The 25,841-nt window shown below is 44.1% G+C and overlaps 1 protein-coding gene across 1 annotated transcript; it reads right to left on the minus strand.

The window, feature by feature from the left end:
* Positions 1-2,625: 2,625 nt before the first annotated feature.
* Cmas (cytidine monophosphate N-acetylneuraminic acid synthetase) lies at positions 2,626-25,004 on the minus strand. Its single transcript, XM_057769179.1, has 8 exons — positions 24,695-25,004; positions 12,685-12,827; positions 12,380-12,535; positions 8,310-8,443; positions 6,781-6,875; positions 6,267-6,438; positions 5,218-5,371; positions 2,626-3,209 (listed from the first exon to the last, which is right to left on the minus strand). The coding sequence occupies exons 1-8, from the start codon at positions 24,946-24,948 to the stop codon at positions 3,019-3,021; spliced, it is 1,299 nt and encodes a 432-aa protein (XP_057625162.1). The 5' UTR covers positions 24,949-25,004; the 3' UTR covers positions 2,626-3,018.
* Between the last annotated feature and the right edge of the window lie 837 nt (positions 25,005-25,841).

A 25,841-nucleotide genomic window follows, 5' to 3' on the forward strand; every position in this document is an offset into this window, starting at 1 on the left:
GTATGGGCTCCATGCATGTTTTGTCTCTTTAAATGTAGCCATTTCTTGCCTTTTTGTTTTTAGTTTTTCAAGACAGGGTTTCTCTGTAGCTTTGAAGCCTATCCTGGAATTAGCTCTTGTAGACCAGGCTGTCAGCAAATTTAGAGATCTGCCTGTTTCTGCCTCCCTAGTGCTAACGTGAGCCACCACTGCCCAGCTTCATTTTTTGCCTTTTGCTAAGACATTTTGTTGTGGAAAACGGGGTTTTAGGGACTGTGACTAATCTGTTTTTAGTAGAAAGGTTTGTGTCAATCTTTCTGAGAGGTGGGTTATATCTTTACTATAGCTATAAATACCAGGGAAATCGAATTTCTCTAGGTCCTTGCCTGTGGCTTGGGAATTTTCTTGTCTTTTTCAAGTGAAAGCCTATGTTTTGCAAGTTATTTTGTGTGTGGGGTGGAGGGGTCTGTCAATTCACTTCCTTTACTGGAGACTTGGTGATTGCATGAGGTATAGAAGTGGAAGCTGGTTCTTGGCCATCCAGGCAATGTCAGGAGTGGGTTCCCTCTGGTGGCATTGGGCTCGTTATACCTCAAGTTGGTTGGCCACTCCTACAAGTTCTATGTCACCATTACCTCGGTACATTTAGCAGGTCGGACAGATTGTAGGCTGAAAATTTTCCCACTCGGTTTGTGTCCCAATCTCACTTCCGGAACCTTTCCGTGGTTCAGGCTCTATATCCCCCATAACTAGGAGTCTCTGAGAGTAACTAGGGTTACTCCCTGGGACATCTGTTCTTTTTCTTTTCTTTCTTTTAAAGGGAAAGGGAGCAGTGGCTCTAAGGGAGAGGCGAGGCAATTAGGAAGAGTGGAGGGAGGAGAAACTGCAGTTGGGATATAATGTATGAGAGAGGAATCAAAAAATTTATGAACTTTATTTTTTTAATTTTCAAATAAATAAAACACTACACACTAAATTTAACCAGAAAAAAAAGAGTGGAATCTGGGGGCGCTCTGAAGTGGTCACTCTTAAAGCTGGTCCCTGTTCTTCCTCCAGGGCTTCTTCCCAAAGTTCTGGTTGTCTCCCCGTGGTGTTCATGTCTTCTTTGCTGGTCACTAGATTCTCCTGAGCTGAGGGAAGAGGGTCTTCACCTTGGAGTAGTCTCTTTAGGGAAGAGAAAGTCAGGGATCCCAGTGGCTATCTCACTGCTCTGCCTATGGACATGGAGATTCCCAGGTCCTGTAAGAGCCCGCTGGCACCCTTGCTGTGAGCACCCCCAGATCACACTCTAGTCCACACTTAGCCTTCCTTACCAGACACTACTGAAGTGCCTCATCCGTGGCATCTGGTTGTAACTGCTTTGGCAAGTTTGAGGCTCTCAGGATGACCCTGCATTGTCCTGTTCAGACAAGCTCCAGAAGTTTTACTTCCGCTGTCTAACATTTGTCTGTTGGGAGAGGAGGAGCAAGCTCTTGTCTGCGCAGATGAGCACACTGCATCTTCAGGCAGTGGAAACCTAAGTACCAGTTTCTATAGTGAAGCTGCACTTTTGCCCCATAGAGTTTGGAAGAAGGACCCTAGTGTACTTTATTTTCTCACACACTAACTAGCTCCCGAGGGAGGATGTGTCTGAGGAATGAGCAGTTCATGCTGATACGGACTGAACGTGACAACAGACTAAGGGCACTGTTGAAAATAACATAAAGCCTTGACTATTCTGGACCACCCACAGTAACCGGAAGCTGTCGTGGCCAGTGTTTCAACTGAAGTCGTTTTTTCTGTGGTTAGCATGGATTACCTAGAAGATTCTGCAAAAGATAACATCAAATGCTAGAACAAGGGACCTAGAAAAAACTGACAGGTATGGACCTGGCAGCATCAGACTTGAAACTTGCTGTCTGAACAGGCACAGAGGAGAAACTGAGGCATGCTATCTTGACTTACCTTGTTTGAGTCAAGGTTTTCTTACGGCACTGAACTCCCAGGGGCTGGAGAGTTTGGCATGTACTACCACACCACCTAGACTGTCACTTAGCAGAGGGTCAGGGACTTCACAGATACAGTCCAAGGCTCTGGCTTACTGCAGGAACAGCCTGTGACTGAACCAGGACCCACCACACAGGCTAGGAAGTCAAGGGCAAGGAAATAATGATGAAGGTGCCTGTCTCTTCCTTCAACTCATGCCTGCCTTCTAGGGACAGACTCAGAACTGCTGCCTACATGCAGTGAGCACGAAGGACCTACTTCTAGTCAGTACTAATAGGAGTTTCTTTTTAATGGAGGCAAGAGTTGCAAATGTTCCGTAAGCAACATTTCCTATTAAGTGTCTACATTTATGACTCGTTCTTGGAATTCAATGGGAGACAATCTGGGTTGGCCACAGGGTCACAGTGAAAGCTGAGTTTAGTATATGAAGGTAGCATTACTTCAGCCATGGCTGCCAATGATTCATTCTGCCTTCTCTAAATCAATACATGACAGGCAAAAAGACAAGGAGGTATTTAGATGTCTGCATTTATGTGTGTGTGTATTCTCTGTGCTTGGATACACAAAGTACAGTCCCCATGAATCACTTGCTTCTGAGCTTGAATAACTAGTACTTACAGAAAATGCCTAGGAAGCATCTTCTAAGAACAAAAACTTCACTGAGTTTGTGAACTTTATTAATTAACATGGGGTGTGAATTGCCAGACACACTGCCTTAAAATAAATAAAACCTCAGCATCATTAAAACCACACAAACACAGTTTGACAGGATACAACACAAAGTTGATTGTTTATGCTGTCTGACTTGCATTTTCTAAGAGTCTGTGGAACACTAGATCAATCCCTCAGTAATCAATCACCTTGCACCAGAGGAAAGCAGACATAATTATCTTGTGGGTCCTGGAACAATGATTTGAGAAAAGTCTTTGAAAAGAGTCAGGTATCTCACACATCAGATCACGCGTCTGCGAATTACACCTTGGGATGTGATCAAAGCCAAAGCAAAGTGGCTGAAGGAGCCTACATCCCTGCTTCCCCACACGACACCGATCTCTACTTTTGGCATGAGTTATTAACCTTCTCTATCATGAGGAAAATGTGTTCGGCGAACTCCCGGATGGCCCCCCGGCCACCGCCGCATTTGCATATGTACCCCACAGCCTTCTGGGCCCCGGAGCAGGCATCAGCAGGAACGGCGCTGAGACCCGCTCTCTTCAGGCATTCTTCATCAGACACTTCATTGCCTGCAAGCGAGATGAACATCATTCAAGTATGAAAGAGACACAGAATGTTCTAGCTAAATGATGCAAACGACAACCCATAGGTGACAGGGACACCAACAATCCAACAGAACAAAACAACACCTGTAGGCACAAGTGAGAACAAGGCTTTCCTTGAGCAATTCAGAACAAGTTCTTACCAGCTATGGAGGGAGAGTGGAGTATATATACCCTTACCTACTGTGTATTATAATTATCAGAAATTACACTTTTATCATGAGAGTTGTTGAGATGTAAACTTGAGCCTGCACTCACTGCCGTCCCATGCTGAGGTCACAGGCACACTCCAACATGCCTGTCACAGCACTAATACTGTCAAGAAATCTAATAAAATTATTTTTTTATTTTATGTGTAGCAGTGTTTTGCCAGCATGTATGTCTGTACACCACATTTACACACGTCCTGTGGATGCCCGAAGAGGGCACTGGATCCTCTGGAAGTGGACTTATTGAGAACTAAACCTGGGTCCTCAGAGAGAAGAGCCTGCACTCCTAACCTCTGAGCCATTTCTCTAGCCCTGGCGTGTATTTCTTTTTTTTGGTTTTTTGAGACAGCTTTGGTGCCTGTCCCGGAACTAGCTCTTGTAGACCAGGCTGGCCTCGAACTCCCAGAGATCCGCCTGCCTCTGCCTCCCGAGTGCTGGGATTAAAGGCGTGCGCCACCACCGCCAGGCTCTGGCGTGTGTTTCTATGCACCCATTCCAAACACTGCTCACATTCTGAGGTAAGATTCAGGAAGTATTCTAGGGTTGCTGTTGTCTGGTATAAGCCATACATATCCACAATAGGAACGTTTTCTTAAATGCAAACAAAGGACACCACCTGGCACGATTATCACTGCTCCTCTGTCTTCTGGAGTCTGCCTCTAGGCCTATGCCTACATAGATGACACATTTCCCACACAATGTGAAGCCTTCTGTTTATCTTTGGGTCTTTTTCTAATGTTTGTTTAATTTGTTGATTATGAATATGTAAAGTCAGTCATATAAGAGCTCCCTTGAGGCCTCATGGAGAATGGGCACAGCAGGGATCCTATGTATTGCATGGCTGCTGCTTCCTACAACAAAATACATTTTTCTCTATATTTGGTTCCAGAGCTATTCCAGCATCTCAAGACCACGGGCTCAGGCAACTGTGAGGCTGGTGTGGTCTGCCCGTATGTACTTCATGCATGAACTGTAGTTAGTGTGCACCTTAGCAACTAGTCTGTCTGAATACTTACCATGCTGACATCATGCGGCTGCCAGCTCTGCACACACAATGTTTATGGTTCCTTGCCTGCACTGTGGGGACCCGCTACGCACATCTGCTTAACAGTAGCCTGCAAAGTCTCAGACATATCTGAACATGCTGATAAACAAAGATGTCAGCACAGTGCTTAGCATCCACTGTGTGCAGGAGCTGCAGTCTTCGGCAATTTAGGCAGATTCTTTTTTTCTCCATCGTTGGCACATTACCCCAATTTCTGTCTTAAAACTGGAACTTGTACAAAGCAAACAGTAAAAATTGTTCTGGTATACTAGAAACTCCAGGTGCTCTGCTTCAGTTGCATGAATCTCTGCAGCAGCTCTAAGGCACCGTGTACTCCCAACACCTCCAGCTTACTGATGGAGTACAGCAAGACTCCACGGCGTGTGCTGGGAAAATCCACACTGTCATGGCAGCCTTCAGAATAGCTGCTTATTTACTTATTTGTGTGTGTGTGTAGGAGGGAATAAGCATGTGCTGACCCTAACCCTGTAGAAGTCAAAAGGGTAGGGCATTTTTCAAAGGTCAGCTCTTTCCTTCTACCACGGGTATCCTGGGATTGAACTCTGGTCACCTGATTTGGCAGTGATTGCCATTTCCCACTGGCCCAGACTATTCTAATACTCAGCTCTACAGTTTAATGGACATCCATTTCCCTACAGTCATTTGGGGATTTTCCCTTCTGGTTATTCTGACAGGATAAGCAGATCTGCAAATGACCCACCGAGATAGGCCACTTCTTTCCAGCACAGGCCCATCTCCTTCCTCCACTCATCCACGATGGCCAACTTGTCTGACACACTGACTTCCATTTTGCAGTCCAACTTTAAGGCAGAGAGTGTCTGCTTGGAACAGGCCCTTTCTGAGATGAGTCTCACCTGGAAAGGAAGAGGGCCGTTAGAAGGGAGGAAATCAGATAGGCTGGATAAGAAATCAAGCTGAGAAGACTCAACTCACAGATGAGTGGGCCTCTGACTTTCTGAAGGGCCAGTTAGGAAAATCACAGCACAACAAAGCATGCTTGACTTCTAAAGCCCATTAAGGTGACACACCAGCTGTGCCAGGTGACACACAGCCTCTCCCTGAAAGTCAGCTGCTCAGAAGGAACGTCCACCTCATGCTGTAGAGCATCATATAGCGAAGATTTCTAGTGAAATGTAATTATTTAACTTTCTCCCTCCCGAACTGTGGATTGAGTCCAAGGTGTCGTGCAAGCATGCGAGGCAATGTTTTATCACTGAGTTACATCTTCAGGGCCTTCATGTTTTATCCTGAGACAAGGTCTTGCTGAGTTACATAGTTCCTCAATTCATGATTTTTTTGTTTCTGATTTTTTGTTTGTTTGTTTTTTGTTTCAGCTTTCCAATCTCAGGGTTTTAGGTCTGTGTCAGCAGGCCTGGCTTAATCTTTGTTTTAAGAAATACAACTACACATTAAATTATTCGAATGAACAATTTCATTCTCGCGCACAGGCCAGAGTTAGAAAGTCTACAAGGTGTCTGCCCTTTCTAGTTGTCCACGCGAATTGAGGAAATATATCTCATTCCAAGGTTCTAAGGAAATGAAGAGGTGTGTTTAGAGTATGATTAGATAGATTTTAACGAACTGGAAAAATCCCCTTCATCTTTCCAGTGTCAGAGTTCTTTAAGCATACATCAAGCAGTACTTTGAAGACTTTATGTAATTAGCAAAACCTTAAATCTCTTAATTACTGGGATGTTTCTGTTCTTGAATCACACCGAGTACATACTGCTACATCCAGGGATCGCATACCTCAATGCCACTTTTCTTCAATAAACTTATGCCAATAGCATCTTTTACATCATAAGATATTATTTCTTTTTGGTCTCCTGATACATAAATGTGGCCATTGGTGAGACATCCATCAATATTGCAAACCAAAAGTTTTATCTCCTTCAGTTTCTCTTTTCCAAAATATCCAAATCTAAAAGAAACCAAGACAGAACTTCTGAGTACAAACGCACACCCTCACGCTGGCAAAGGCAGCGACAGCAGCACCCTGGTCACTCAGACATCACTCTTCAAACTTGCTTCACTGTGTACTTCGCGGACAGCGAGAGAACTCACTGCTCAGCCAAACCATGCAGCGCACCTCATAGCTTACAATATAAGTCATTACAGGTGTGGTTTATATGCACACTTCCCCATTCAAAGAAACCGAGTCCAAATACTATCTCAAATGAATGTCTTCAAGACTGGTTAAACATGCTGAAAACAGCTCTGTGTTCTGGCCCATGGCTACCACAGGCTCTTTTCCTTCTTTTACCTCAAAACTCTTTGCTCTGCAATCGGCCAATCAATGTCCACGTCTATGTCCACACTATGCTCAGCTCGCATTTCATAATATGCCATTTTTCCACCCTAAAGACAATGGAGATGCCATGAGTGTCCTGAGATCACTTATGTATATGCAGCGTAGATTTGGGGTGCATTACTGAGAAAAGATAACCCAGGATTTCAGCAACACACCCGCAGTAAAGTTCAAACCAAACACGTGATTTTTTCAGATTCTGTCTACCATGCCCGGTCCCCGTCCCCTTTAAAACAGACCTGTCTTAACTGAGATGGCAGAGACCCTCCCTCCAGCACTCTGACACAAGAGATTTCTGAAGAGTCTGAGAGCAGCGGCTTCCTCTCCACAAATCTCACTCTCATATAATAGCAGCGTGTGATTTTCAGGTCTTTGGTCAGGGCTGTGGTGGACACATGCAACTACCGCTGCACAAACTGCCTCAGATCCCGGGGTGCACGGCACATGTCAAGGCTGAGGCAGTGTCTGAATACAGGGCAAGAGCATGACCGTTCCTCTGACGCCGTATCAATGGGCAGCCAAGACACTTCCCTGCCTCATTCCTGCTCCCCAGGCCTCTGACCCTAAAATAAGGGCCTAAATCTCAACAGGACTATTTCTGTCTTGAATTACTTCATTTATAAAAGTTTATTTCTATATATATATATAGAATGTTTTGTTTGCATTTATGTCTGTGCACCACATGCATACAGTGCCCAAGGAGGCCAGCAGAAGGTGTTGAATCTGCCAGAGCTGGAATTACAGATGGTTATGAGCTGCCATGTATGTGCAGGGAATTGAACCTTGCTCCTCTGGAAGAGCAGCCAGTGCTCCTAACTCGGGTCAGCTCCTCATTATTTTATTTTCAGAGCCACAGTTGTCACCTCTGTAAGGTGGGGTAGCATGACCACGTTTCTCAGCAGCTGTGCAGATTGCTGGGGTAACCAGAGTGTTGTCCACAGCCCACATACGGTAAGAGTGCTTGGCAGCTATAATGAAAGTGAACCAATTGTCCAGTCTGTGATCTAAGAAGAAGAGACGCCAGTCCCCTCCTTTCAAAACAAAAACAGCGAGCATGCCCATGGGGCAATCGTCAGGGTGACACAGAAAGAGACACAGCATTTGGTTCTTCCAGAAAACCAGGTCGATGCGTACTCAGAACCACTGAACTGGTTGTTTTCTGTTTTAAAGTACTAGAAATGACTTAACCACACAGCCACAATCGAATTGTAACCTAATGTGGACCACAAACAACCTGCGAGGCTTAATGCGAACAGTAAGACACTGTCAGTCCTCAGCCCTTACACCATTGTTATCTCAGCATTCAACTGAACAGACTCCGCAGTTGTCTACTGTGAATTCCGAGGACAACCTTGGGGTAAAGCTGCAGGACCAGCGTCAGATCATAACCCCACCTTTCCTCTAGAGCTGGCACAGCCGCTTCTCTCCAGAACTCCCAGCACAACACAGAGGGTTGAAGAGTTGTATAAAATGGATATACAAACCTGTAAGTAACCCATCTCTATCAAATGTCTTTTAGCAAAATAAAATGAGCCGTTCTCATATAATTCTCCATCCCAGTCTTGTCGACGAGGCCGTTTGGCTGGATTCAAGTTCAGGGGCTCAGTCACTTCACGAACTAAAAGCAAAAGCTACAGTAGTCTACATTACTTAGAATAGACACTGTTCACTAAGTAAAAGCACAAATAAAGACCCCCTCAGAATGCTTACATCTGCATCTACATAAACAAACGGTGCTACTTCTAAAGCAACAATTGCTAACATCCTAATAATTTGTATCTACTTGTAAATAGTTACTATCAGAAAAAGTATCTCATGAAAGAATTCAGAGTAATTCAGGTGGAGGGTATTTACAAAAGTACTGTGGTGTTAGGGGGCATGCAGGCAGCCTTCAAACAGTTCCCAAAGGGGGGTCTTGTCATAAAAATATCATTCCATGCTTGACTTCTTTAGTCCATTCCTCGGTATTTCCAGCTCCAGAAATACAGTGTGTGTGCATTCATCTAACATGGCCAGAGTGTTCTCATAGAGCGATCGTGGAAACTTAAGGACTTTCCCATTCAATCACTGGCTGTAATCCAGACTGGCCTCAAACACTCAGCCGGTTATGACCTTAAGCTTCTGATGCTCCTGGTTGTACTTCCTGAGTGATGGGACGACACGACAGGCATGTGCCAACATGCCCAGTATTAGCAATGCTGATCTGAACTCAGGGCCTTGTGCATGCTAGGCCAATACTTTGCCAACTGACCTATACTCCTAGCCTATATCAAAGCTTTATTTATGCCAGTGGAAATTTGTAAATGTTTTTATTTGGTGTTTAAAACATATGAACCACAAAAATCAATATTGATAATATAGATAATGAAAGCCCAGCAGTGTCAACATTAATCAATACAATGGGTGGAACAGTGGAGCCTGGTTAGCAATATGGAGGTATCCTTTCCCCTCACTGCATTTCCCCAGATTCTGCATATGAAGATGTGTTTGGGGATACATGCATGTGTGTGTATATTGGGCGGTATATACTATGTGCATGTTGCTGTCACTTCAGAATCCTTTACTTTGGCATGAGAATGCTCCCATGACTAACTTCTACCCACTTCCCTCCCTAACCATGTTCTGGACCATCCAACTGGTGTCTGACGAAGTAGGAAAATCTGGCAAATATGTTTGAATAGCCAGTGGCAACACTACATGCGCCTGGAGATGCAGACGAGGGAGCTCTCCCCTTCAGGGACCTTGCAACAGAAATGTAGACAGGCAGCTAAAAGTCCAGGAGACTCAACATGATGGAGCAGAACAAACCCTTCTCCCAGGAGACACTTTATGGAGTATAAGGGCAGGTGAGCAAGCTCACACTGGGCACAAGCAGAGGGAGTCTGCTGTGTGAAGACCTGAGGGAAGGTTCAGATTCATGGACGTGTACAGACTGTAAGGTACAGGGAACACACCTGTATCCCAGTTCTTCCTACTGCATGTCCTACATGGGGTGGGGGCAGATGGGCGGACTAGAGACTGGGCAAGAGTTTCATAGCAGCAGAGGGCTGTCGTCTCCTGTCCTACAGCCAGCCTTGTGTGATGGTGTCTCCTGTCCTACAGCCCTGTGTGATGACATCTCCCGTCCTACAGCCCTGTGTGATGACATCTCCTGTCCTACAGCCCTGTGTGATGGCGGCTCCTGTCCACACAGCCCTGTGTGATGTGGTGTCTCCTGTCCTACAGCCCTGTGTGATGGTGTCTCCTGTCCTACAGCCAGCCTTGTGTGATGGTGTCTCCTGTCCTACAGCCCTGTGTGATGACATCTCCTGTCCTACAGCCCTGTGTGATGGCGGCTCCTGTCCACACCGCCCTGTGTGATGGCGGTTCCTGTCCACACAGCCCTGTGTGATGTGGTGTCTCCTACACTGTCTACAGTGGTTGACTGGGGGCCAATTGAAGCTACAAGACCTTCCCATAATTGGCACCATACTGAGCAGTGGACTGGGATTCCAGGGTGAGTCTACTACAACTTCTCCCTGGACCACCATTATCAGCCCTTATTTCTGTGTCTCAGAGATGGAGGTAAGTCCTTCCTGAAGGAAGATGTGGGTTCCAGTGTCTGTGGCAGGTGCACACCATGCCATGAGATACCCAGAGAAGCAGAAACAGGAAGGTCACATTCAAGAGGACAAGCAGTAGGAGAAATGACTCAGCGAAAAGAACAAAAATGTTGAAATTTGCACCAAAAACTTTCCAGTAACTGCCATATGTATACTAAAGACGTAGAAGAAAGATCTCGAAAATGCATAAGCATGGAAATTTCAACAGGGAATGGAATTCCCAAAAACAAACTCAAATATGCAGATTAGAAATACAACAACAACAACAACAACAAAAAACCCTGAAGTAATTCAATGGTTAAAACTGGTTGAAGGGAGTTAACACCCTCAGGCCAGCTGGGATTGCTCAAAAACAGGCAGAGAGGTAGGAAGCAGATCGGGAAACACAAACCGGAAACTACTCAAAACCAACAGAATGGACTCCAGACAGAGACAAAGAAACACTGTAGAGCAACAACAAGGCCAGTGTCTGGGACAGTCTCACTGCTGCCGGCAGTTTCCAGCCTACTGTGGGGGAACTAAGAAAACACTGCCACACAATGGGGGGAAGAGAAGACACAGGGACTTTATGAGCCGCCCCAGGAAGAGGACATGCTTCACTTGCAGAAATAACCATAGGATGGTGGCTGTACTGCTGAGAGAAAAGTGCGGAAGACAGAAGACAGCATCTCCATGACAGCACTTCAGAAGGCAGTCTTAAAACACCAGAAGGAAAAACACTATCATCTCATCTCAACATTCAGTAAGTATACAATTATTGACAGAAACCGTGATCCTTAATTCACATTGAACTGCAGAAGTCCAGTGTGTACTTTTCCTTCTATTGGGTGTGTGCACAGGGCTATGATGGTCACACATGTAAGAGCACATGTGTGTGCATGTGGGGGGTGGTGCATAGGAGTGCAGGCCCACCCAACATTTGCCTTAGGTATTTTCCTACAGTTCTCTGCACTTCATGTTGTACAGCTGGGTCTGTCAATCAAACCCAGAGATGGCAGACTGATGATGCTAGCCAGCCAACTTTCCCAGGAATCCCGTCTCTCTTTACAGAAGGCTGCCACACCCACCCATCTTTACACAGGTTTTGGGGATCAGAATGCTGGGCCTCATATGCTGTGGCAAATGCTTTACTAGTCAAGTAATCTCCCCATACCCCTGCGATAGGTATTTTGACTTTTAAGAGACATTTCAGTTTGGCATGGTTAACACCTGCAGCCTGAGCGGTGCTAGGACCACCATGGTGGAGTGCACATCTACTCTAACAAGGACAGAAAGTGTCACAGAAAACGTGACTTACTGATTACACAACTGACACAGTTAGCAGCTATGATTTTATAAACACGAAATGTAACAGAGCCCAAGAATTACCAGCCTGGTTTAGACACCATCCACCTGCAGCATTCTGCTTCCTGGGGGCTCCGAAGGGTCAAGGTACATGAAAAGATGAAACAGCAGTGCCCAGCACTAACTCTGGCTTATGTGAGGTGCTGTTCAAGCATTCCCCACTTCCTTAAGGTGGATGGCAATTGCTCCTGGATCTGTCATCTCTTTAACCTAAAATACTGAGCTTATTCAATGGACTCTCACAGCACATCATCACCCTCAACACTCTGATGTCAGGATTATCTGTGCTGCACGAATTCAGTATGGAGGCTTGGTGTGGCTTGGTGTTCGTCTGACAGGCCAAGAACCAACACAAAAGAAGCTGATCTAAAACCTGACGAGTCTGCTTTGCCACTAACAGAAACAGTCGGGATGTCTAAAGAGGCGGGGGCTGAGTTAGTCTGGTTTTTACCACATTGCTATATAACAATGTCTAGACTGGAATAACCTGCTACCGCCGCTGCAGCTGTGCACCGAGCACTCTCCCTGCTCCTTCACTCTCCTTACTGCTAATGGTGCTACATCACGAACCAGAACAAAACCTGACTTTCAGTACAGTGAGCTGTTACCTCCTTTCTGAATTTCACTCCACCGAAACTGATGGCGCCTCACAACGGAGAAGACAGAGTCATAGCCTTCTTCGCGGATCATCTCTGCAACTTTCTGAAGGTCAGTGGGATGTAAACATGGAGACGTGGCTTGGATATTCCCCACAATGTCAACCTCTGGAGAAAAACAAAGACAAGCTGTTGCACCACCCAGTCCCAGTCATCATGCGATACTGAGATCTTAAATGAGATGTTAACTCAAGTCTTGTGTAATTGTCAACATGGCTACAGATCACATGCAATTTAAATCTAGTAGTCAGACTCACCATTGTGATAATTAAGGAATTCTACGATGGCGTCTAGTGAGGTAGAGCTGTCTTTGGACGTTTCAGAACTTCTTCGATGAACCTGTGCCCCAAACTGTTTGGCCACATTTTCAATTTCATCATGGTCTGTTGAGACCCACACACTGTTTGAACAGTAAAAATAAAGTTAAATATCCAAGTCACCAGAAGAGACTGCCGACAGTAAGACAGAGCTCTGCATTAATGCCCACAACCTGGTGCTGGAAAAGCTTTTGTGCAATTACAGCAATATTAATCTAGACGTCATGGTCCGCGCCTGGACCCTTAAGGCTCAGGAGCAGAGTAGGGGTGGAGGTGATGTTCCCAAGATTCACACCAGCCAAAGTCATATAGGAAGACCCCGTTTTAAAAACCCACCAACAAAATAAAAAAAATAAAGATACAAAACAATGCCAAAATAAATGCAATACACCATCATTTAGGGAGCTCCAGATTATAATTCTATGAACTAGGAAAAAATGAACTCAGTGTTTTGAAGATGGCCAAGATAGCACCAGAAGTCAAATCTAAGGTAAGTTGAAGGTGATTCTACTTTGTAGTGCCAATTTAAACACAAACTATCTTCCATACAAGACTAATACATGTGCAGAAATAAACTTGACAGCTTAACTGAGATAGTTTTAAGCTTAGAAGAGAGTAATATCCAGATGTGCGTGCACAGTGATCAGAAAATCCAACTTCATTTTTAAGACAGTGAGCAGTGGACACCCGAGCAGTAACCACTGATGATCTAGACCATGACTGTCTGGGTGGGGAATGTCTACCTGTAGTCACCACAGCACAGCTGCCTGTTTGATTCTGTAAGACCAAGACAGAAAGCAAAGTGCTTCTCTGTAGGGCAAACTCTACTCAAGTCCTGTTTCCGAGCCTTCACAAACTCCCATTCCTAAAAATAGAAGACGTAAATATTACTCGAGTCACAGTGCTTTAATAATGATTGCACGTAGATTTTTCAAGATTTGCAGTCTGTCATGTGCATACAGTCTTTTCTTTCCTTCCCATTCATTGAGCATTAAGCAAGAGAAAAAGAGTATCCATGCCATATGTCCAAGGTCACCTAAGAAAGTAAGGAAAAATTCCCAACCTCTGAATTTCATTTATTAAGTTCAAACATTCCCTTCAGCATTTGCAGAAAGTGGATTTAAGGGCTGGGAGATGGTTCTGTAAGAGACTGGGTTTGCTATACAAACATAAGGACTTGAGTTCAAATCAACAGCCTGCATGTTAAAACAGAGCCAGGTGTGGTTGCAAGGCAAAGAACAGAAAGAAGAGGGTGGCAATTGATGATCGCCAGGCTAGCTTCAACTCAGTGAGAGACCCTGTCTCATGGAATAAGGCAGAGAATGATACCACAGGACTCTCCTCTGGTTTCTGTGCACTGCCTTCCATGCACATAACCCCCCCCACACACACATACACCATAAGGGCATATAATTGAGGATTTAAATAAAAGGAGAAGTGTTGTGAGATATTTGATTACACTGTGTAAAGATATGTCACTGTGATTGGTTTAATAAAAAGCTAAATGGCCAACAACTAGGCAGGAGGTGTAGGCAGGACTTCTGGATAAAGAGAGCTCTGGTAAGAAGAAAGATGGGGTTGCTAGCTGAATGCAGAGGAAACAGGACATGCATGAGGAGAGGTAAAAGTCACGAGCCAAGTGGCAGCACATAGATTAATAGAAATGGGATAATTTAAGTTGTAAGAGCTAGATATAAGTAATCCTAAGCTAAGGCTGAGCTTTCATAATTAATAAGAAATCTCCATGTAATTTGGGAACTGGCTTGTGGGAGAGAAAAAGATGCATTCATTATACATGGTGCCCAATGTGGGTCTCCAGGTGAAGTGTTTATCTATTATTCTTCATCAATAAAAACTCAGGCATCGGATATTGGGTTAAGAACCTGAATGATCAGAAAAGCAGGAGAGAAGCAACCAATAATCTCCTCTCTCCTTCCTCAATCCCAAAAAGGGCTGAGACTCTAAGTTCCAATCCTACTACTTCCTGTGTCTCTCTATCTGTCCTCAGTCCTCCAAAATCTCTACGGCTAATTTTGGTCAGCTAGTAGCTTGCACTGCCCTCTGATTCAAAGTAAACTGTATAGTCACTCTTGGGGGTGTCAAAATGTGATCAAAATATTTAACAAATGGTTGAGGGTATAGGGCCAGAAGGACAGAGAGGAAAATTAAGGCCACATGTGGCTAGTATAGCAATGAATTTATGGGGACATGATTTGTTACAGCAATGGAAAACACAGATTAATATTCCTCCAATCTCAGGAGTAAACCATTAAAGAAGTTATTATCAAGAACAGCCAGATTGTTCAGGTTGTACATAAGCAGGGAACAATAATAGTTGGTCTTTAAAAGGTAGCAACAGTCCTACCTTTAAAATGGTTAACTGATAAACCTGTCTGAGTGAACAATGGCCTTTGCCATCAGAAAAATAACAGGCACTAAGAACAGCAGCTAAATGGTCACCATATCGAAGAATCAATCAGTCCTTGGAATTCTCCTGTACTTGCCATTAAAAAGAAAGCCATAAAATGGAGAACATTGACAGATTTAAAAGCCATAAATAAAGTAATTCAGTCAATGGGCTCTTCACAGTCTGGAATTCCCTTGCCTTCTTTATTACCTAAGGATGGCCTATTGTAATGACTGATTTAAAAGACGGTTTCTTACTATATACCTTTACAAGAACAGGCCTTCACAGTGCCAGACTGTTAGAAGGTATCACTGGAAAATTCTTCCGCAAGAGATGTTACACTGCCACACCTTGTGTCAATATTTTGTACAACTATTGGAAATAATTTATAAACAGCTTCTTCAATCTATAATTTACCATTCTATGGATGACATCTTACTAGCTGATTAAGACTCAGATACCTTAGAAAAAGTATTTGAAGAGGCAAAGAAAATTTTGTCGTGTTGGGGATTACAAATTGCTCCTGAAAAAAAAATACAATGAGGAGATTCTATTAATTACCTAGGATATAAGATAGGATTACAAAAAACAAACTCAATCATAGAAAGTACAAATCAGGAGAGATCAATTATGAACTCTTAATGATTTTCAAAAATTGCTGGGAGATATTAACTGACTACAGCCCACAACTGGATTGACAACTCAAGAACTAAATAATTTATTTCAAACCTTATAAGGTGATAAGGATTTAAATAGTCCAAGAAAATTATCAGCTGAGGCCGAGAGAGAATTAGCTCTGGGGAAAGAAATTACAAGAAGTACACATGGATCACTGGATCCAGAGCTTGACTGTTTTCTGGTTGCAAATCTCTCCCAAAAAGTTACTGGAATCCCTTTACCAATGTCTATTTTCTGCCCACAATGAGGAAGTTTCAACATTAGCAAAAGGTACCACAATTTCTGATAAGTCTATTCCTGCTAATTGACGAAGTCTTAATTTTTCTTTCAGAATCAATTCAGAAACCTTTTCTACATAGGTCTTTAAATTTTTACTCTGTGTGGTAAAAATATCTAAGATATTATCTTCTCTCAGCATAAGAATCCCTGTAGGAGAGTGCCTAGAATGGAAACCCAGAATATGTGTTACATTGCAGAAGAGATTTTGCTTATGTTTCCACCGAAGAAAAGCTATGGATACCATCAAAATTGAAAGGATTAGATTTGAACAGAAGAGACCTCCTGATTAGAGGAGATAATAGTTCATCAAATAGCATGACTATTCAGTCTAAACTAACTTATAAGACTAACAATTGCCTTTCATTTGATCTGATATAAGCTGCCAAAAGGAGACTCCCCAAAGTTAGGGTTAGGGCAGGGTTTTGTTTTTGTTTTTCTAAGTATTTAGAATAAAGACATCCAACTAAGGAATCTGAAGACCACTGGAAAAATGAAATATCTGAAAAAAAAAGCATGAATCATCCAGAGAAAATGTCCCAAGGAAAACAGTAAATGGCCTAATGATGCAGCACATTTCCATTAGAATAAAATTTCATAAATCTTCCCAAATATTTATTTCTGCTCTTCTCTTTAGACATAAAAGGCGAATAGTCCTTTTGTAGTCCCTGTTCAATTAAAATGTAAAGCTAGCTTTGGGGTTTGAATGTGGTTCTCCCCTTCTTTTAACCCAAGCATGTTTGTTAAAGGAAAGTTCAAAATGTCTTGTCTCATGTCAGAGAAGCCACCTGGTATGGGACAGAAGAAAAAACCAGATTAAGGAGCTATTCTACTGCCACTAACCTTACAATCCTTTGGTTTTACTTTGACTCTTTAAAAATTTTCTTAAGGTATAAATATTACCTCAAATTTTATAAAATAAATAAATAAATATATATATTTAAATTTTCTGTCAAGATATTAATGATCATATAGAGTACTAACTAATTCTAGAAAAAGGCTTCATCTAGCTTCCTGTTTATGATTTAGGGGTTGAGTCTGAATCAGGTAACTAGGAATTAAGTTTGTACACTCCTAATGTACTTAACAAATTGGGGTTCTTTAACCTGAGATCTGCATATGACATTTAAAATGTTTTAATTTTTCTGCAGTGGGCCATCACCATTCCTAACAATGACCTTTGAAGTCTCCAAAAGGATGGTGGGAATCTCCACAAAGATGACTCCACCTGGATTGTGGTAACCCCACTAAGCTGGCAAACACCATCCAAAGATCAGCTTTGAACTGCAAACTGCTCAGGATTATTTCAAGGTAATTAGCCAGATGGTCCAGCCCCACAGACCGCTCCAGCCAGGACCTCAGATAAGCCCTGCTGCACTTTCCCGTCACACAGAGACTGAACAACAGCTAGCGCTCTCAGGACTTGACCACTATCTCAATTTTCTCAGGGTCCCCTAAAGATGCAGTCATCGCCAGACAACAGAAACCAGTCCAGAAAACATGACACCCACATTCCCCAGAGGTGGGATGGGTGTTTTTTGGTTGTTTGGTAGATTATGGATGTTTATTATTCTTTAGGTGGGTTGACTTAAGTTGTTAATGGTCATAGTCAAGGAGGAAACTAAGCAAAGAAGATTAGATTCAGGGATCTCATTCTGAAAAGAAAAGGAGGATACAGGAATAATAGGGTAAAAGGTAGAAAACAGGATCTACTTTTAAACCAAAAAAAAGTAACTATTAGTCTTACGTTTTTTACACTGGTATAAATTTTTGCATACTGATACAAATGTAAGGTTATTCTGTTATACTGTATATATATTTCTATTCATATTTAAAGTATTTTTGCATATTGATACAAATTTAAGGTTATTTCTGTTAAAACACACTATACATATGTTTATACCATTGTTTAAGGTATTGTATCTGTACACCTCAATTAACAATGTAATATAAATTTCTACTCCTTGAAAGTTATTATTAAAAACTATTTAGGATAATAAAGAAATGCAGGTTAGTTTTCAGTTACTTATAACAATCAAATTTGTAGTCATGTTAGGTATGTTTTCAAGGTCTGAGATGTATTTTAGATAGATAGGTGGTCCTCAAACACTTCAGAGACCTACAGAATATGGTACTTAAGATGTTTTAATAACATAAGGCTTTTCATGACTATGAGACACATTTGTTCCTGGCATCACCATTTTCTTCAGAGAAAATGATGGGAATTGAAGAAACTCTATATGGAATTTATTTTCTTTGTGGCAAAAATTAGCACTGAGCAAAAAACTGCCCTTGCCTCAACTGCTGACAATATGCTGTGCAAACTTTACAAGAAGGGCACAAAAGGGACAGCTGAATTTTGCCACGACAAGGTAGGACAGTCCTTCAAAATTCTTGTCCACAAAAAAGTCTGTCAAAAACTATAGGCTTGTAGGCTGAAGTTGGATGCCCCAATGTGACAGAAGAATCTTGGGTGACTGGCTAGGCATAAAACTCTGTAGTTTCTACAGCTTTAGAAGTTGTTCGTTCTGAATTTCCCCTTTACTCAGCTAATACTATATCTTTCTTGGGTCTTTGATGGGGTTGAAGGCTAAATGATTGTAGTTTTACAGTTTTCCTTGTTATCATTTTTTTTAAAAAAATTACAAAAAAGATATAAAGTTTAAAAGGCTGAGAAACATAAAAGCTTAAGTTGTTTATCTAAGAAAATGTTTTGAGGTTTAAAAATATAGTTTTAGATTGGTAATACAAGTTATGATAAAAAGTGGTTTAGGTATAAAACTTTGGACTCATCAAGATAGGATAGATAATAGAGTATTTTCTCTGAAATAGCCAAATACAAATGACCTGGACATTGCAAATGTAATTCTCACCCGAAATCTGTTCTTATTGTATTTAGTTTCACTACGACAGAGTTAACCCCACCTTTTTTACTTAGACAAAAAGGAGGAAATATTGCAAGATATTTCCTTACACTGTGTAGAGATGTGTCAGTGTGACTGGTTTAATGAGAGGTTAAAGAGTCAACAGCTCGGCAGGAAATATCGGCAGACTTCTGAACAGAGAGCTCTGTGAAAAGTAAGGGGGGGTTGCCAGCTGGATATAGAGGAAGCTGGACATGCAGGAGGAGAAATAAAAGTCACAAACTATGTGGCAGTACATAGACTGATAGAGATGGATTAATTTAAGTTATAAGAGCTAGTTAAAAACAAGCCAAAGCTAAGGCCGAATTTTCATAGTTAGTAAGAAATCTTGTCATTGTTTGGGAGCTAGCTGGTGGGACAGAGAAAGATTTCCTACAGATAAAGTCAGCAAGGCCCCATTTCTTTCTCTCAAAAGAAGCCTGGTAACCAAGATGGCTACAGGTTAGTGGTCATGTCCCTGGCACTTACTCAAGATAGTTGATGCAAAGGAAAGGCGCTCATCATTTCATTCTGCACTGTAAATAGTTTGGTAACAGATTATTTATTTACTTATTTATTATTTTTGGCAACAGTATATAACCAAGTAAAACACCAATGAAGGAACTGCACTGGATTTTGAAACTGAAGGTGGACGGGAGATAAGCAGAATAGAGTAAAAATGAACCAAATGAAAGCACACATCTCCTGGCATTTAGTTTACAGATGAAGAACAACTGAGCGATGATTCATTCAACTTGGAGGTTTTAGTGATCATTTTTTTTAAATGTTTGCAAGATAAATTAAAAACAAAAATGATGAATCTGTCGGCTTGTCTCCCTTTTATCTTTCTCTCATCGCTTTTTTCTTGAAATGTATACTGCGATCTGTTGTCCCAGGCACCACACTGGACCCTGGGGTATGACAGCTAATGCAGGGCAGTCTCTTTTCTCAAACTCTCGGCCTTTCATTAGAGACAGGTCCATGCAATGCTGTAATTCCTGTTAAACTGTCAGAAAGGCATGAGAACCAACTAAGTAAGAATGCTCCTTCTAATGCCTTTCCTTCCCCCACACCCTTTACAGTCCTTGTTGACTACCACGCACTCGACTGTGTTTGATGAATGAATGAAAGGTGGGTGGTTCCAGTGCAGAGGCAGCTCCAGCACAATGGTGGTGATGACTGTACATACGCCTATGGCTAAAGACATTAAATATAAGTCACTGCCACAGAAAGAAAAGGGAAACTGTTAGCTTCTCAAAGGACTGAAACATAAGAGGTAATAAAGGACTGCACACTGGCTCAAAGCTTTGTGCATGTAATGTGTGACAGCAGCACTGGAGACAGGAACACAGCACATACAACACACTTAAGACAATGGTCCTCCCTACTAAAGGGACCAGGCGGACAGATCTCTCTTTGGTTGAGGGGTATCAGTGAAATGGGCAAAAGTTAAAGATGAACAAGAATGACCAGATAGGCCAAAAACAACTCCAGGAGAGAAAATGTCAAGGTCCAAGTGAGGGGGCTGGGCTTTCCCTACACAAGTGAACGGCTTTAGTCTGGAAGGAGTCACACTCTACCTAACTCCACACACAGAGCATCAGCCAGATGTGTCATTTCAGGGGCGATAACAGAGCCCAGGCCCCTCACAAATCTTAAGTCCTCAGGCTTACAAGTGAAACAAAAATGTATGTTGATTTTTACCGTGTGGTACAAGATTCAAAAGATCAACCTGCTCTCAGCTTTGCTCATACCACCGCTCATACTTAGTTGAAAAATCAAGACTCTTCCAAAGACGAGGGGAATGGTTCTCTAGTGAACACGCTCACCTGCCTTTTGGGGGACTGTCAGCCATCTTAGCAGCAGAGTTTAGTAACCTGGAAAAGTTCTGTTAAATTCCATCATATACATGCAGGCTGAGCCAAAGCATGGCCTTGAACAAAATTCCCAGTCTCCTCTGGTCCTGAAAAACTCACAGAAGGCTGCTGTAAGTTTCTACCTGCTCCTTTGCAAAGGAAGACAAGTGAGAGCTGCAGGTAGGGGAATGCTCCATAGCCCTCCAAGGGTCCCACAGAGCCAGTTCAATTCCAATCTATACATTTTAATTGAGGATCTAAGATACATGAGTCACCAGAATGAGCAGGGCACTCCACCTCACTGTTTATAATGTCCTACTGGTGAATGGCCACATTTCTTCATGGACAGTGCACTGGCCACTTTTATAACACACAGACTCAGAACTGAGACATTACAGCAAAGTCCATCTGTCCTGAAAAACTGGCAATGCACAGTGTGTGGCCCCATCTAGAAAAAGTCTTCAGAAAGCTGAAAGGCACAATAAAGACATGCTTCAACTAACTATTTAAAGTCAAAGGGCTGTCGAGGCATTTTCAAGGTTACTAATTCTCAGTTTACAAGCAAGGGAACCATGGCCCAAGGGAAGTAACAAATTATTCTATAGGAGGTAGGAAAATATATATACAAGGAAAACTCAGTGTTACACCAGGGCTGAGCACACATTATCTCCCTTAATCCTCAAGGAACCCCTCTCTCAGATATACATTCAAGTACATCCTGTAGAGGAAATGTTGGGGTACAGAAAGGCTATGGTATCATGGTTACCACGGTGGTCTGCACCACCCCACCCCACATTGCTGGCCCCAAACTGGGGCACACACGGCAAATACAGGACTACTGGTCAGAGTGGTCAGCAGAGACTGATGGAAGCAGTACTGGTCTATTACCTTGTATTACCCAGTTCATCTTGGCAGGTCCCCAGAGGCTGCCCAGAGGCAGCTCAAAGGAACACAAGTCACCATCCAGACCAGCAACACCTCACATCCTACACGCAGAGAGGACTACATCCTACAGGCCCTACAGAGATGGAGGACCACGTCCTACACGGATGGAGGACTGCTACAGAGAAGCTGATTCTTCTGAAGCTGATCACTCTTAACAGGAGCTGTGTTGTTTTCTCACTTTATGGATGCAGTGTGCAGGGGCTGGGGCACACAAATGCCTCAGTGTATGGAGGAGTCTGTTCTCTCCTTCCACTGCACAGATTCATTCTGTAAGGGAGGATTTTAAGGTTTATGAGCCCATCATGATCTCGCTGGAGTAAACAGTCCATTCTACTAAAAGTATTGCACCTTCTCAGGTGAGTAGGTTACAAGAAGGGGACCAAAGTTAGGAATGTGGCCTTAACTGCCAGAGACTATGGTCATGTGTGCAGAGGCTGGTGGTTCTCATGACACTCTGCTTGACATCAGAAACAAGGAATTGAAGATTCTTGTGGCAGAGCATACCACCCCTGGGCACTACTGTAGGGTCATTACAACAGGGATCTCTTCCGGCACCACATATATGGCTGTGTTCTGTGTGCTTCTCAGGTGTGGTGGTTACGGCGAGAAGAGAACTGGAGGGAAGATTTGTTCTGGCCCACTTTCTGAGGTCGAACACCGTGGCCTGTGCTAAGGCAGAGCATCATGCTGGAGAGGGCACCGCGGAGCAGAGAGACACGATCCATGGCGGCCAGGAAGTTCGGAGACAGAGGACTTGGACTACATGGTTCCTGGCACACACTAGCAGGTGTGTTTTCAGTGTCTGTCTTACTTTATTCCCCAAAGAATTAACCGCTAAGGACAGCCTTGCGTGCAAAGAAACCTGTCAAAGACCAGCATCAGCCACATCAACTCCTATCCGTCACCTGTCTTCAGGTTTACAAGGACCAGGATACCTGCTGATGACTCCTGACACCTGCATGTCAAAGCATCCAGGGAATCGACAAGCAGGAAAACGCACAGCCATCCAGTGCTCGCCAAGCTAGAGCTAAAGGCAGACTCCTCAGAAGCCGTGCACGAGCTTTATAGTGCCACCTCCGGAGAGACCTGCTGGCCTGTGGCCAATAAGTCTTTCTCTTCCTGCCAGTGTCTGTGGCTGCTGGTGGCTCTAGAGCAGGCAAGCAGGGCTGCATCTGTCATGATTCCATTTAGACTGGCTCCAGCTGGCTCAGGACAGAGCAGGACCCGTCACATAGTAGGTGGACAGCGTTTGCTGAATACAAGATTCATCTATTGTCCTTAAGCCTAATTACTGTATTTAAAAGACTCACCCTCTTTTGTATGTGTATGTACGTGTTTGTGTGGGTGCAGGTATGAGTGCCACGGTATGTGTGGAGGTCACAGGGTAACCTCAGGGATTGGTCCCCACCCTTCACCTTGAGACAGGGTCTCTTCTGTTGTTCCCTGGATACAGCAGGCTGGCTGGCCCACAAGTTCCCAGATGCCCTTTCTCCACCTCCTGCCTTGCTGTAATTAGATGCACGCAAAGTCCCTCACCTGGGTTTTACGTGGGTTCAGGGAATTAAACTCAGTTTCTCAAGCTTGCAAGGCAAGCCCTCTACCTACTGGGCCCATCCCCTTCATCAATTCCACTCTCCTGCTCAGAGACTGTGTACGTGCAGATATCTGCATGTGAGGGGAAGGGCCGGAGACCAGAAAGGGGTATCGGATCTCCTGGCGCTGAAGTTTCAGGCAGCTGTGAGCTACCCAACAATGGTGCTGGGAGCTGAACTTGGGTCCTCTGGAAGAACAGATCATGTCCTCCAGCGCCGGGCTATTTCCCCAATTCTGCCATTACCCTTTATGAGTCTACTTTAAAAGTCATTTCCTGACGTGTGACCTGAATCATAAACAATAACTTTGTTCTCAATCTACTGTCAATATGACTTTGATCTCTCTTCCCTTACATGAATGTAAGGTTTTACTTTCCCACTGTGGCCTATACACACTTCTCACTCCTTTGCAGTCTGTATTCTGAGAGGGTTAAAAACACAAAAACCAAAACCAAACCTGACTTCCATATGGGATAGAACTGTGCACGTGCCATCTTGCTATTTCTTGAGTACAGCAAAAAGTGGGGCTATAGAAATGTTTACCGAACTAAACCAAATCCCCAGTGCTCCCCTATCTCTGCTTTGCACACTTCCTATTACATGTTATTTTCAGAATGCCAGCCCTATTTGCTTGGCTCCACCCAGAGCTTCCTTTGGGTTTAAACACGCAGAAAATTAATAAATGTATACCTTCTGCTATCTCAGTTTTAAACGAAGTTGGTAGGATGAAAAATCTGTCTATGTAATATGGAGAATTAATAGCCTTCAGAATCAATCATCTTAAAATCCAAACCATTAGAAGGCAGCAATAAATAAAAGCACAATTAGGCTGCTGCTAGCATGTGCGTTTAAATTTATTTTTGGCAAAGGATTTTATCTTCCTCCTTTGATGAATGGCATCAACTTGTAACTCCTGATCAATCTGGTAGAAGCCAAAATAATGCAGAAATAAACCGGCCGTTAGTGAGGCCAAAGTTCAAGAGGTAGGTGAAAGCCATTCACACCCATGAAACAGTCATACCTCGTACACACGTAGGAAGCTTCCCGCATAGTGCTGACTCACAGCCTCACAGCTAGAGTATTTTTTTTTTTTTTTTTCAAAGGTGGGGGAAGACTCTCCGGACTATCAAGCCCCAACTCTGGACTCCATTCATGCATCTGCTGCCTCCCCGGCCTTGCAGCGCCCGACAGCGCAGACCAGAGGTGACAGGTGCCCATCAGCCGGGGCCGTCCAGGGTCAAGCCTGGGGACCCCGACCCCCGACCCCCGGACCCCGCTCCCGCACATGCGCACCTCTGGAAGACCCCCGCATCCAGGGCGGCGCGCAGGACCCAGCCAATGAGCGGAACCCCCGCCAGGCGCTTGATGTTCTTCAGCGGGATGCCTTTGCTGCCGCCGCGGGCCAGCACTAGCGCCGCCAGATGCGGCGGCTTCTCCAGGCCGCGCCCCGCGCCCCGGCTGCGCTGCAGCTTCGGGGGCCGGCCCCGGGACGGCCGTCCACGCGGGGCGGGCACCGACGTGGCGGCCCCCTTCTCCAGCGCGTCCATCTTCCTCCCACGCCGCCGCCCCAACGGCTCCACATCCGGGAGCTCGGCACCGCCGACTCCACTAGGTACCGCCCGCCTGCTGTGGCAGCTGAAGGCCCCGCCCACGGCCCGCCCCGCCCCTGGGGCACGCCGGGAATTGTAGTCCGCTGCGCCCTCGCCCCGGGGTTGGACCGCCTAGGCAGGCTCAGAGAAAGAGAGGCTAGCTGAGCCCTCTCCTGGGTGCTGGAGAGGCACTTTGTGCAGTGCGCAGTAATGTCTGGAAAATTCTAAAATAAAGGAGGATTGATCCTCCTCCACTCACCCCGCCCCCCTCGATTCCTACTTCTTTTCATTCTCCAACCTCTCCTCCCTCCTCCTACTCCTTCCTCCCCTTCTTCCAATTCCTTCTATCCTTTCTTCTCCCTCTCCAACTGCCCCCACCCCTATCATCATTGTTGAGCATAGCCTTAAAGAATTGCTTAGCCCAGCCTGACTATAGACTCCATCTGCACTAACAATATGCCTGGGATTCAGAAGCAACTTACTCTGCTCCCAGTCAAAAATACTTGTAACTTCCATTTGCAGTGTGTGTGTGTGTCCGTGGGGTGTGTGTGTGTGTGTCCGTGGGGTGTGTGTGTGTTTCCCCCCCTCAGCTCCTCCTAAATAAACTCAACCCACATTCTGCAGGTAGTTTGGGGCCCCTCACCGCTCCAATAAATCAGTAACAGTCTGTGAGGATGGAGTCTATTCTCTGCCCCATTTTTCTTGCAATCACTGTCGTTATCCTCCGAGAGGCTCTCTCACCCGGGCTAGCTTTTAAACCCACTTTATGACCTTGATCTCATTATATAGGTCACCCTGGCCTGGAACAGGAGGCAGTGTCTTGCTGAACCACCACTCCCAGGGAATGAATG

Source organism: Chionomys nivalis, chromosome 1 (genome assembly GCF_950005125.1).
Source record: "Chionomys nivalis chromosome 1, mChiNiv1.1, whole genome shotgun sequence".
Classification (NCBI taxonomy): domain Eukaryota; kingdom Metazoa; phylum Chordata; class Mammalia; order Rodentia; family Cricetidae; genus Chionomys; species Chionomys nivalis.